Here is a 12,964-nt window from a genome sequence, read left to right on the forward strand (position 1 = left end):
CTTCCCTCGTCCTCGGACGAGATGGGGTCTTGTGCTGGGTCCTGTGTCCTTGGAAGAACCAGTGGAGGGGGCTTATATCGTGGCACGGGCGCAGGAACGGACACAGCTGGTTGCGGGGTTGGCGGAACAACGGGAGTGGCTTTTTGTGGGAACCGCTCTTTGTAGTCCTGAATGAGGAAGCGCAAGTCTGAGACTAAGGAGGCTGGCAGGCACACCATTGGAGTCACCTGGGTGTGAACCTAAGTAGTTACTACTGGAGGTACAGGTTCCTCAACCTCCTGCTCTTCGTCAGTACTTTGGCACTTGACAATCAGGTCTGAAGGGCTAGTGGCCTGGGTAAACATTTCCTCCTCCAAGTCTTGGTCCTGTAAGAAGCAGGATGGCGTTAGCTGCTGGACCTTACTAGGTGATGTCATCTCCGGTGTAATCGGTTTTTTGGTGATTTTGATGGTAACATGGGATGTTTGGGCGTCCATCGCATGTGACAGGAGCTCAGACTCCTTCCAGGCACCAGTCGCCGTCGACGCCTGTGACGATGGCTTCATTAAGGAGCTCTCCGTCATTGGTTGAACTTTAGTCTTCGTCGACGGTGGGTCCGTCGACGACGCTCTCGTCGACGGTGCCTTTGGTAACTTTTCCGCTGTCGACTGCTTCGTCGTCGGCGCCGTCGTCGACGGAGCGCTCTTCGCCGACGGTGGTGGCTTCGTCGACGGTGTGACCTTCGTCGACGGTGTCGTCGTCGACGTCCTCGTCGACGGTGTCGGCGTCGACGTCCTCGTCGACGGTCGTGTCGTCGACGGCGTGCTCCTAGTCGTCGACGGAGCGGAGGATGAAAGCGGTCTACCTGTCGACGATGAGAAAGTTAGTCTCGTCGACGAGGACGCCGACGATGCCATCGTCGTCGATACTGTCGTCGTCAATGTAGAGACGGTTTTCAGCGATGAGGTGGTCGCCGATTGCGCCGTCGTCGTAGTAAGCAGTGGCTGCTTCCTGGGGACAGGAAGGTCCTTGCTAGACATGGTAGGCTTGCCCTCTGAAGACCTTTTGGACTTCTTAGGAGGGGTGTCTGAGGGGCCAGGCGAGGAAGCCCTAGGCCTCTTCAAGGAAAACTGTGAGGCGCCAGACATGCTCTCACCTTCAGAAACCAGGTCGCCTTCCGGTTTGTCCTTAAGCCTGTTCAGCCAAATTAGAAGTCTCCCTTCCCGGTCTTTCTGGGTCTTGTGGGAGAATTTACGGCAAATCCTGCAGTCTATGGACTGGTGGTGAGGATAGAGACAGTACAGGCATGTCTCATGTTCGTCGTCCACGTGAAGCCTCAACTTGCCACAGGAGGCACAGGGTCGAAAAAGTGCTCTCTTTTTGCTATCAGCCATAGCAAAGAAAGTCGAAAACTGCAAAGTTTAGATGAAAATCCAAGATTCCTGAGGAGAACTCAGGTGGAGACTCCCTAGCACAACGTGCGGTAGAAAATCTGAGAGACTGAGGCTCCTCACAGGAAGGTTCTAGAGGGAGGTAGTAGCTGATTGGTTGTTCCTTTTACTTTGGTCCTTTTTTACAAAAGGACACAGATAGGCTACCAAGGTGGGACCCTGGAAGCCTACTCTATTTGGTCCTTCCTGCATAAGGACCTGGATAGGTTACTAAGGTGAGACCCTTAGACCTTTTCTCTTTATGTATGTCTTAGGACATTACTTTTTTATATACCGGAGGCTCCCGTCTCGACGACGGGGAATGATTCAGGCATGTGAATCTATGAAAGACACCCAAATACTGGATAACAGATCATTTCTCATTTTCAGTTACAGCAAGATACAAGTTAACATACTACATGCTCACCTCTCGCTCCATCTTCATGATGAGATCGCGTAGGTCTACAGCAACTCCTTGCTGGAAATGGACTGGTTTTTCTTCGTTACTCTCTGACTGTTTCAAGCAAGAAGATATATATATATAGAAGATTACCTATTGATTTTCTCAAGCTTCGCTATGGCACAAATAACATTAGAGAATTTGCAGTAGCAGTACAAACTTCTCACACAGCAACAGTTAAAGCTCCCTCAGAGACTGAATAGATACAATACAGCAACAGTGCACAGATTCTGATTGGAGGCCTTCTGTATGTACAGAATGCTGTACCTAAGAATGCTCTACAGAGATAACTTCTTGTCTTTCGGAGATGCTAGCAACTTAAACATGGGGAGCCCGATGGAGGCAAACGTAAGTTTATGTCTGTGGAGTATTCCTATTCCCAACAGGGTTATTTAAATAGGACAATTCCATTCTTGACATTGTGACATACTTTGAATACTTATTATACACTTGGATGGATTGATAGTCCTGTGAATTACAGAAGTGTAAACTAATGAAATGCTGGTGCATCACCACTGCAGCAAATAACCTCTCCTGTGCTACCTCCTAAAACATACCCTCTGGATCCCACTTCATTTAGAGTTGGGAATGAAAAATACTCAGTCTTCTTGGATAAAACCTGATCGCTTTATCTTGTTAATGTACAGTACTTATCAGGTTGGACGGTGCCATAAGTGGACTGCAGTTTTCCTCATGTTCACTGGTTTGAGAGATTCATGGTCCACAATGGAGATGAGTAATAAATCATTAATAAAGACAGATTACTTGGAAGACCAACAACACTCAAAGCATATATGCTTGCACAGATATACACACATTCAACATGTTGTCCGACATGCACACATATTTCAAAATGGCTCACATTGCCTGTATTATCTATGCACACACATAAGCCTGGAGTGGTGCCTGTGAGTGCAGGCACTATACGGAGGCCAGACCTAACAGCTTTGCAATCCTTTATTTAGCGTTTTATATTTCTAAGTGTGGTACACAACAGGTATTACCATAAATAAACAGATAGCCACAGAAGATTTTTAATTCATACTTCATCTCATTACCATGCCTTCATGGTCGACATTAACATGGGTCCATATAAAACAGCACAAAAAAGATCAAAGCAGGAGGACCTGTTTCTGCCTAGATTGGGGTAGCTAAGTGCTTGTTTGTTTCAGACAAATGCAAAGAGCCAGATTCAAGCGTAGAATCAGACTAACATCACAATAATGTAGCTTCTGTAATAATTTACACCCCATAGGTATTAAACATATTCCATTAAAGACACAAACACACGTCAATTTCTTGCTTACATAGACTCCACTATGCTAGGTCATGCACAATGAAAACCAGTAAAAAAGTAACGGGTAACTTTATAATAAAGGAATATTTTATTTAGCAACCCTCTTATCAAGACCTCTTGATAGCGATGGTGTCCGCTGGAGAATATCTACAATGAGAAGCCGCGGGGAACTTTGGAGTGTATGAAGTGGAGTCCTCTGTGGTCGTACACAGTGGAAACATTGATGTTGGTCTTGAAACCATTCTTGGTTTATCCATTGTAGAGGCTCTTGCAGTGGATCCTCAAATGGCTAGGATGGGTGTTAATGGCCTGATTGGCAGAGGACAAGGGTCGAGCGTAACTCGATAAAGTCTCTGCTTTCGTTACAGGTTTATCAGTAAATGTAGTAGAAAACTTAGGCTAATATCCACTCATCTGAGGTGAAGATAAATGTGGTGAGTGAAATTTAACATAGCCTCAAAGTTATAGACCGAGAAGGTGATTCCGATGAACTTGGCTAGAAATGTAGGTTCCTCGACATCAATGGTGATATGCTGGCCAATGTAGTTGGCTCGCGGTGAAAATTGAGGTAGAATGTTTAGTGGTATTTGATTAAATAGAATGCACTTTTGGTGTCTACGGTTCTTTCCTCATTGTCAAATGATGAACAAATTGGGTCCAATTCCCTCGACATTCACCGTGATATCTTAGGCGCTGCACCAGAATGACGTCAAGAGTGACGTTGACATCTTTTTGATGATGACCTCTCTTTAGATCTTCCTCCGTGGGACTCTTTATCGCCAGGCAGTTTGTTAGAGGGGGCATAAGACAAAGACTTCTACCATCTTCTCTTTTTCTTTGGTTCTTCCTCTTTTTATATTTTCTCCATAAGGCCCCTTGTCCTGGTACCTTCTGTCTGTAAGTGTGCATCTTGACAACTTACTGCATGTCACATGTTTTCACCACATGGCCTTTTGGAGGCGTGCCACACAAACCTTGTGAGAATTTGGCAATGCCTTGCTTCTGCCACACAAAGGCACTTTTGAAAAAGAGAAGGCATTATGAGAAAAATTTGTCTCAAGAATCTTGATCTTTTGATGCCTCTCAACTGGACTAAAAATGTAGAGTGAAGATTTTAGATCTATAATAAATGTTGATATTTGTGGAAAACTAAGGTTAAGAACCTCACATATGCTCTGAAAGTCCTGCTCATGTGATGGAAAAAAGATCTGACTCTCTGAATTAAACTGCTAGTAGGGTGCACTGTGGGTTGAGATCATCATTTACTCTTAAAGGGATAGTTCTCTTTAATTCTTCACATTGGAACTCTATCAGGCTGCATTTTCTTTTTCTCTTCTTCACACATTTTCATCTTTTTGAGCTAGAGTGCTGCAATCCAGCTGTCAAATTGGCATTTAGAGGTAATGTATTCTCCCAAAAGAAGAAATGGAGGAGGTTGGACGATGCATGTGAATCTACTGCCCTACAAGGTGTAAATTGACTGTTACAGGTACGGAAGAGTTTCTTACCTGTAACTACTATTCTCTCGTAAGGGAATTTCGGTTATAGTCATAAGCACTGAATAGTCGGGCTCACATGTGGGAATCCGGGAGCAGTTGTTCACTATATCTTCGTGAGTTTAGAGTTTTGCCTTTCTTCAGGAAAGCCTGCAAACAAACCTAAGAGGCAGATTTGGCATCCTATACACCTAGGCTACAATGGCTAGATTCTTCATCATGAAGGCAAAAAAGGGACAAAATAAAGACTGTTAGGATAATTTAAGAGATCCAAGCGGTCTGCTCTTATTAACTATACACTGTATTTCATTTTTGAATATTGGTTATGAGAACTCACCCAAAGTTCCTACATGAGATCGTTTCGGACTTCCATGTGAACCATACAACATCACTGCCTCCATTCTTTCAGAATCCCTCTCCTCCAGCGGAAAGAACTCTTCACTCCCTGGATGTGAGGAGAGTTCTAAAAATGTGTCTGGACAAAACAAGAGCCAGCCACATATCGGACCAATTGTTTATAAACTACGGTCCGGTCCGTACAGGCTTACTGACCTCCAAGCAATGCACTTCACAATGGATAGTGTCTTGGTTTTTATTGTGCTACCAAAAGGCTAACAAAACTCTCTCAGCTGAACCTAAAGCACACTCCACTAGGGGGAAAGCAACTAATGCAGCTTTACTATGTTTCAAGTTTCAAAAGACCTTTATTCGAATTTGTTAAAATTCATAAAAGTACCGAACACATCAAAGAACATATACATTCACATAATACAAAACAGTTAAATAATTTACATTTCATAATAACAAAGCAAATCATACAGCGATTAGACAATACATTTCATTAAGTTAAAAAGGTTTTAGCAGTAGTATCTTCGACTGAATCTGATTTCAAGGACTTTCCATAGTCTTACGTGCACGTATGGCTAGTCTTAGAAAAGTGCTAGTGCGAAATGTCACTTCATCATTGTCCAGGGTGAGCAGCAGCAAATAGGAATCCTGAAGTGTAAGAGGTCTAAGTTTTCTAAAATATGGGGTTAAAAGCCATTTGGTATATCTCACATAAAATTTGCAGAAAAACAGAAAGTGCAAATCGTCTTGAGTGCTTGTACCGTCACAAGGGCAGGGGGTAAAGTCAGTATGGTGTTGATACCCCAGAGGAAAAGAGAGCAAAAATTTCACAGTTCCTGCCCTTAGACGAAATAGTAGAGATCGTTCCCAATTTGACATAGGCAGTGATAGATAGGGTGGCATGATTTGCATACAAAAACCATTACTGATGTATTTTTTAACCCCAGATTTCTGCATTTCAATTCCAAGCCGTTCATTACGGTAAAGTGCATACAGTGCCTTTTGGACCTCATATTTGTCCTTTGGTTCTATAGCCGTTGGCTCAGTAAACAAAATACCTCTACCAATTTCATTAAATATTTTTAAAACTTCTTTAAACCAGGGGATCTGCTTGCCATTTTCACTATTAAGGCAGTCCCTGATGATGTTTTGCGTAAGGGCAGCAGCCTCATTCCTCCAGATTCTGATCCAGAAGAGTGCTGGTCTTGCTTTAATAAAGTCGTTTATAAAAGGGAGGTTAAGTTCATTATGACAGATGAAATTGGAAGAGGAAATTGGTGCTCCCAGCAATTTCCTGCAGAAACGGTTTTCCTCTCTTTGAATACCAATGCTGCTGGCCGATCCCCACACTTCGGCTCCATACGTAGCAACAGGGGAACACTGTAGTTTAAAAATTTTAACAATAGCTTTGGTGGCACCGATTTTCTTTGGGCGGGGTAGACTCAGGACAGAGTTGTTGGCTTTCGAGAACTTGCTCGTGGCGTGGGCCACATGCCCACTCCAGGAGCCGTTCGCAGCGAAAACCAACCCCAGATAAGGGAACTTTTGGACAGATTCAAGTTTATCTGTTCCAATTTGGATAGTACCGAGTTTCCTTTTGCCCGGCCCACAGGACATGATAAAAGACTTTTTAAAATTAACTTTCAAATCCAGTCCCTCCATAAAATTTACAAAACTATGTACAAGCAGACGTAGAGCATTGGGTGTACGTGCCATAAGGACAGCGTCGTCTGCATATAAAAGTACGGGCAAGGGATTTCCTAAAATAGTTGGGACATCAGGGGTAGCTTTCTTTAAACAGTTGGACAAGCCATTAATATAGATAATAAACAGCAGGGGTGCTAAAACGCACCCCTGTCTCACCCCCCTCCCTATCTTGATGGCTCCCGACACTTCTCCGCCCATCCCAACACGTACCCGAGCTTTCAAGTCAGTGTGGAGATAGGCTAAGAAGTTAACAAGAGCGGCATCGAGACCGTTTGACAGAAGGGTTAACCATAGCTTGGATCTATTCACAAGATCGAATGCGGATGAAAGATCCATAAAAGCCAGGTAAACGGGGGATGAGCGAGCAATGCAGTATTTATCTATTATCAATTTTAAGTTTAGGCATTGCTCGACGGTTCCTACCCCACTCCTAAACCCCATCTGACAGGGGTCTAGAAAGTCAGAATCAGACGCCCATTCCAGTACCCTGTTATAGATTATTCGTCCTAGTATTTTTAGAGTATTGTCCAGGAGGGAGATGGGACGATAGTTTACTGGGTCGGATCTGTCTCCCTTTTTGTAGATGGGGACAATGATACTTGTAGCCCAGGTGGCGGGCATGGCTACATGTGGGAGACTGTTAAAAATGTTTAAAAGTATTGGTGTCCAAAGATCAACATTAAATTTGATAATATCAATAGGGAGGCCGTCCGGCCCGGGCGCCTTATTACCTAGGCTTTCTTTGATAGCTTTCCTGACTTCTAAGTCTGAGATCTCTAAGCCTTCTGTTTGGTTCAGATTAGGGAGAGGTTGCCCATCAGAGGGGGCGGCATAAATATTAGAAAAATGGGTCTCCCAGACTGAGCTGGTTATATTGCAGCTAATTTTTGTAAGCTCTTTGCCCATTTCCCTCGTTCTCCTAACTGCCGTCCAAAAAGGGCCACTGCCACCCAGATTGGCGCTGATAACCAGCTTATCCCAGTGATCACAGAGCAAATCTGCCTTCCTTTTCGATGTTTTGTCTTTATAGTTTTTCCTGGCAGCTCGAACAACGTCCTTACACCTGGGATTGGCAGAGAGAGCCTTTCTTAGCTCTCTGTTGGCCACGGAGCAAGATGTATCGAACCACCGTGGCTCTTTGTGGGCAGCAGAGAGTGGGACTGACAGGAGATTTTTTATATTGGTGCATAAAGCTTCAAAATCAGTAATCAGTTCTTCATTATTTGTACTTGGGGAGGAGAGGCATTTCAATAAATCCGGATGTGCCTCCCGAATTATATCTATAATGGCCCCACAATCAATTCCTCTCCATTTAAGGCGAAGGCCGTCAATTGAGGGTGTGATATCCCTTGCTCCATTTAAATTCATAAAAATCGGACTGGGTGCAAGGTTAAAAATAGCAAACAGAGGATTATGATCGCTGAAAGACGTTTGCACCACAGTGGATTTGATTAAACAGTCCGTTAGCACAGGCGATGTAAAAATGTAGTCGATAATTGAACCGTTATCCCTGCCCTTAAACGTAGGGGCATAGGGAAAATTCATATCATACCCTACACTCATTACATCAGCAAGATTAAAATCAGAGAGTATGCTAATCAGTTCCAAACCCCTGCGGTCATTACAGTGATCAAAATTAGTGGATCCATAGTTATCTATAAGTTTCACATTAAAATCTCCCCCGATCAGAATACTAGTCTTGGTGTCTACTGACAGAGAGCAATCAATCATGTTTAAAACCTTAGATAAAGCAACAAAATTTTTGTTCGGTACACCATTAAAATCATTGTTGTAAAAGTTAATTAAATAAATTGTGGTCTTTGATTTCAATTTATATTCCAGAATTTGAATGTTGGAATTGGCAAGGTTATCCAACTTCAAAACATTAATTGTACCGCCTGCCAAAATTCTAATCCCCGTAAAGAGTCCACCCACCGCTCGGCCAAAACTAGGTTTTAGAGATGTCAGGCTGAAGCAGTGGTAGCCTTCAATATGCAGGTTATCAACAGCCCAAGTCTCTTGGAACATAAGTATGTCTATGTCATTAATTAGTTCGGTCCATGCAGGGTCAGAGAGCTTAGATTCTAAACCTGCAACATTCCAGCTTAGTATTGATAGGCCGTGTTTGAACCCCTGGTTAATAATTGTGTGCCTAGTATTGCCATTATCATGAATAGTTGGTTCGTTTGAAATGGCCGGAATGCTATCCGACAATATAATTTCTGGAACTGCCGTTTTAACATGGAGCGATGCAGGTGAAATTATAATTGTGGCATCCTCTTGGTTACAGGTTTTTACATTGTTGCTTAATTCTTTATTTAGGGGTGTAGTCAGTCAATCCTGTTCGTCTAATGATGATAGATAGTCGAACCGATTGAAAGTTGGGATATTGTACATTGGCCTAGCTTGTGTCATCTGTGCAAACTGGGATGGGTTGGGGATTGAGTAGGACCTATCCCTATGATTGCTCAGGTGCATAGTTGGGGCTTGAAAGTACTGCGGATGGTTGGGGGTAAAAATTGGCATTGGAGGTTGTGGGTGCCAATTAAGGTTGTTGGAAAAGGCGGCATTTAAGTTCTGGTTTTGGGCAAAAAGGGGTGATTTGACCCTTGCACCAAAATTCATCTCTGGGTGTGAATTAGTGGGGAAATTGTTGGGAAAGTTGGGAAAGTTAACCGTAGCTTGTTCTGGGGGAATCAGGTGTCGGTAAAAATATCCCAAGGGAAGGAGCGTGGTGTTAAATTCCAATGGCGATGGTAGAGGGGCGTTAGCTAATGTCTTCTCTGCCCAGTGTGGTTTTCTAAAACTAATAGTGACACAGTCACCCTCAAATTTTTTCCTAAGTGGTCCAATCCAACCCACCCTCTGTGTGTTAATAATCTCCCTTGCACCATCAATCGGGTAATTGCAGTTGGTAATTAGCCAGTGCAGGGTTTTATTTTTGAGTGATGTGGGATTTTCATCCTGATCCTCTCTTAGTTTAGTAACGTTTACTAACACTAGTACATATGCACCGCATTCCGGGGGAAGATTAATGCGGGCAGGAACTTGTCTGGATGTTTTTGGGGTGGGTTGGGTCAGGATAGGATTGCTTGTTGAAACTGAGGGGTGACCTGTGGTGCTCGCAATTGGGAGTGTAGTATTCGTGGTGGTATTGGTGCCAGGATCCTTCCTTTTGTCTGTAGATTTACTATTAGTATGGGATGTTGCTGTTTTTTGTTTAGTAATTGGGCCATTGGCCGGCGCAACAGGTGCGACTTTGTCTACGTTATTTGGGACGGCTGGGGGTACTTGTAATATAGTTGTTTTGGGACCTGCTGTATTGGTAGGGTTACTATTTTTTGTGCTAGCTGCAGGACCTCCCTTTAGGAAAGTCTTAAGAGGGTTGCTCAATTCGTCTAGCTGTTTTTCTAATCGAGCAAGCCTATTTTCGATTGGGGATAGGTAAACACTTAATAAATCCCCCAGTCTTTCCAACAGGGGGTCATATGATTTGTCTATATTTCCATTAGTGTTTGTTGTTCTACCCTGCTGTACAGTTTCGCTGTCATCCCTCTGGGGAATTACCATAACCTTAGTCGCGTTATGATTGTTGTCAGGGACGAAGTTGGTATTTTTCCCAGGTTTCCTTTGTGCCCGGCCATATTTCCTGATCGTAGTGACCCGGGGCTTGGGTGCGTGTGACTTCAGTTTTTGAACTGCCCCCTCTCGCCTACCTCTAGCATGCCTGGTGTTATCAGCAGATTTTGCTTTGGGAGAGGGGTTAATTAGTAAGTCAGGCGTTTTTTCCAGGTCTGTGCTGGTGTCGGTGTCTGTGTCTAACAGGGGAATGGAGGCTGAGAGGTTAACCTCACTGGGAATTGTGTGTATGTCGGCACAAACATCAAGTAGGGGTCTGATGTTGTTAGGCATAGTTTGTGCAGGTGTAGTGGCGGTGGCAATAAGGCCAAGCGAGGAACGTTTGGCAAGCGCCAGGTCTTGTGATACCCTGCGTTCTAATAGGTTAATGCCCTGATTGATGGCATCATTGGCCTTAGAGATAAAAAGGTCAATGGGGCCAGTCACAGCGGCAGCAGTTTTGCTGCGGGTGCCTCTTGGGGACATGCTGGCAAATACTAACCCCTGTTCTGCGGTTTGGGTGGTTGCGCAGGGCTACAGATGCAGGTGTCAATGACACATAGCAAACACAATATTTACACAAATAATAATAGCAGATAGTCCCGGAAAAGATAGCAGTACCCACAGTTCCCAAATGAGAAATGGCCAGTGGACCAAAGAACAGTACCTTCAAATCGTAACGAACGGGTAAATATAAAGGGAGTGGCCCCGTCCCGACCTCCTCGTGCCTCTGAGGGCCACAGAGGGCCCGCCCTTTGCCCGGGCTTCGCCCCGGGCGCTCCCGCGCGCGACTCGCGGGGGCGAGGGGGGTGTCAGCGTTTTACCTGCGCCTCCGGGCGCTTCGAGCGCGTCACGGTCGCGCTGGTGCCCCAGGGGCTGCTGGGGATTGCAGTCCTTTACTCCCGGTGCCGGTGCCTCCCGGAAAAACACTCCGCCGTTTCCCTCACGGCTTTCCTCTGCCCGATGGCAGTCCTGTGATGGTTAAGACTGGTGTCCCCCCCTGGTCTCGTGGGGGTCAGCGTTTTACCTGCGCCTCCGGGCGCTTCGAGCGCGTCACGGTCGCGCTGGTGCCCCAGGGGCTGCTGGGGATTGCAGTCCTTTACTCCCGGTGCCGGTGCCTCCCGGAAAAACACTCCGCCGTTTCCCTCACGGCTTTCCTCTGCCCGATGGCAGTCCTGTGATGGTTAAGACTGGTGTCCCCCCCTGGTCTCGTGGGGGTCAGCGTTTTACCTGCGCCTCCGGGCGCTTCGAGCGCGTCACGGTCGCGCTGGTGCCCCAGGGGCTGCTGGGGATTGCAGTCCTTTACTCCCGGTGCCGGTGCCTCCCGGAAAAACACTCCGCCGTTTCCCTCACGGCTTTCCTCTGCCCGATGGCAGTCCTGTGATGGTTAAGACTGGAGATCCAAGCGGTCTGCTCTTATTAACTATACACTGTATTTCATTTTTGAATATTGGTTATGAGAACTCACCCAAAGTTCCTACATGAGATCGTTTCGGACTTCCATGTGAACCATACAACATCACTGCCTCCATTCTTTCAGAATCCCTCTCCTCCAGCGGAAAGAACTCTTCACTCCCTGGATGTGAGGAGAGTTCTAAAAATGTGTCTGGACAAAACAAGAGCCAGCCACATATCGGACCAATTGTTTATCAACTACGGTCCGGTCCGTACAGGCTTACTGACCTCCAAGCAATGCACTTCACAATGGATAGTGTCTTGGTTTTTATTGTGCTACCAAAAGGCTAACAAAACTCTCTCAGCTGAACCTAAAGCACACTCCACTAGGGGGAAAGCAACTAATGCAGCTTTACTATGCAAAATCCCAACTCCAGAAATCAGCAAAGCAGCTACCTGGAAATCAGTTAATAGATTCATCAAGAACTACTGCCTAGATTCTCACGCTAGAGCAGATGCTCATGTAAGTAAGGCTTCCCTCCGAAATCTCTTCGCTTGATCTTACCAGTGTATACCATCTCCTTCACTGTACTATATGGGATGGGCTTAGGACTATAAATTGAAATCCCGTGGGAGAGAAGGAATAGTTTACCATTAACTCCCATTCTCTCGTAGGGGAATTTCCATTAAAGTCACAAGCGACCCTCCATCCCCCCCAGAGGGATAGACAGAGGCATTTGTATAATCCTTACCTGTTCAAACATTGCCTTAAAAAAGAACTGAAGTAACTGCCACCTGCTGTGCACGATGGGATACTGGTGGTATGCAGTGTCTTTTTAGACATATAATGACAGCCTATGAGGTTACTCTGCCCTGTTCTCCATCTCTATCATAAAAAGGGTTTTGTGAGGGATATTTATGCTGTTTGCAAATTATCCTAAAATTATTTATTCTGGTCCTTTTTTGTCTTCATAATGAAGAATCTGGTCACGGTAGCCTAGGTATATAGGCTGCCTAATCTGCCTCTTTCTGAAGAAAGGTGAAACTCTACACTTAAGAAGATATATTGAATAACTACTCCAGGGTCCCCACATATGAGCTGGACTATTCAAGCGCTTACGACTAGAAATGGAAATCCCCTACGAGAGAAATGTTTTCCATTTGCATCATGAGCTTTTGTATATCACATCAGGGCTCGAAAAATCCACTTGCATTTGCGAGGCAGATTTAATTA

General features: G+C 44.9%; 1 protein-coding gene across 1 annotated transcript in view; it reads right to left on the reverse strand.

The window, feature by feature from the left end:
• The window catches only part of NUGGC (nuclear GTPase, germinal center associated), a 1,233,257-nt gene that overhangs the window by 776,601 nt on the left and 443,692 nt on the right, over positions 1 to 12,964 (reverse strand). Inside the window, exon 13 of the mRNA XM_086966431.1 lies at positions 1,837 to 1,923. Coding sequence (XP_086822557.1) covers positions 1,837 to 1,923 — 87 coding nt within the window. The remainder of the gene's footprint in view (positions 1 to 1,836; positions 1,924 to 12,964) is intronic.

The sequence above is a fragment of the Lissotriton vulgaris genome, chromosome 4_1 (genome assembly GCF_964263255.1).
Source record: "Lissotriton vulgaris chromosome 4_1, aLisVul1.2, whole genome shotgun sequence".
NCBI lineage: Eukaryota > Metazoa > Chordata > Amphibia > Caudata > Salamandridae > Lissotriton > Lissotriton vulgaris.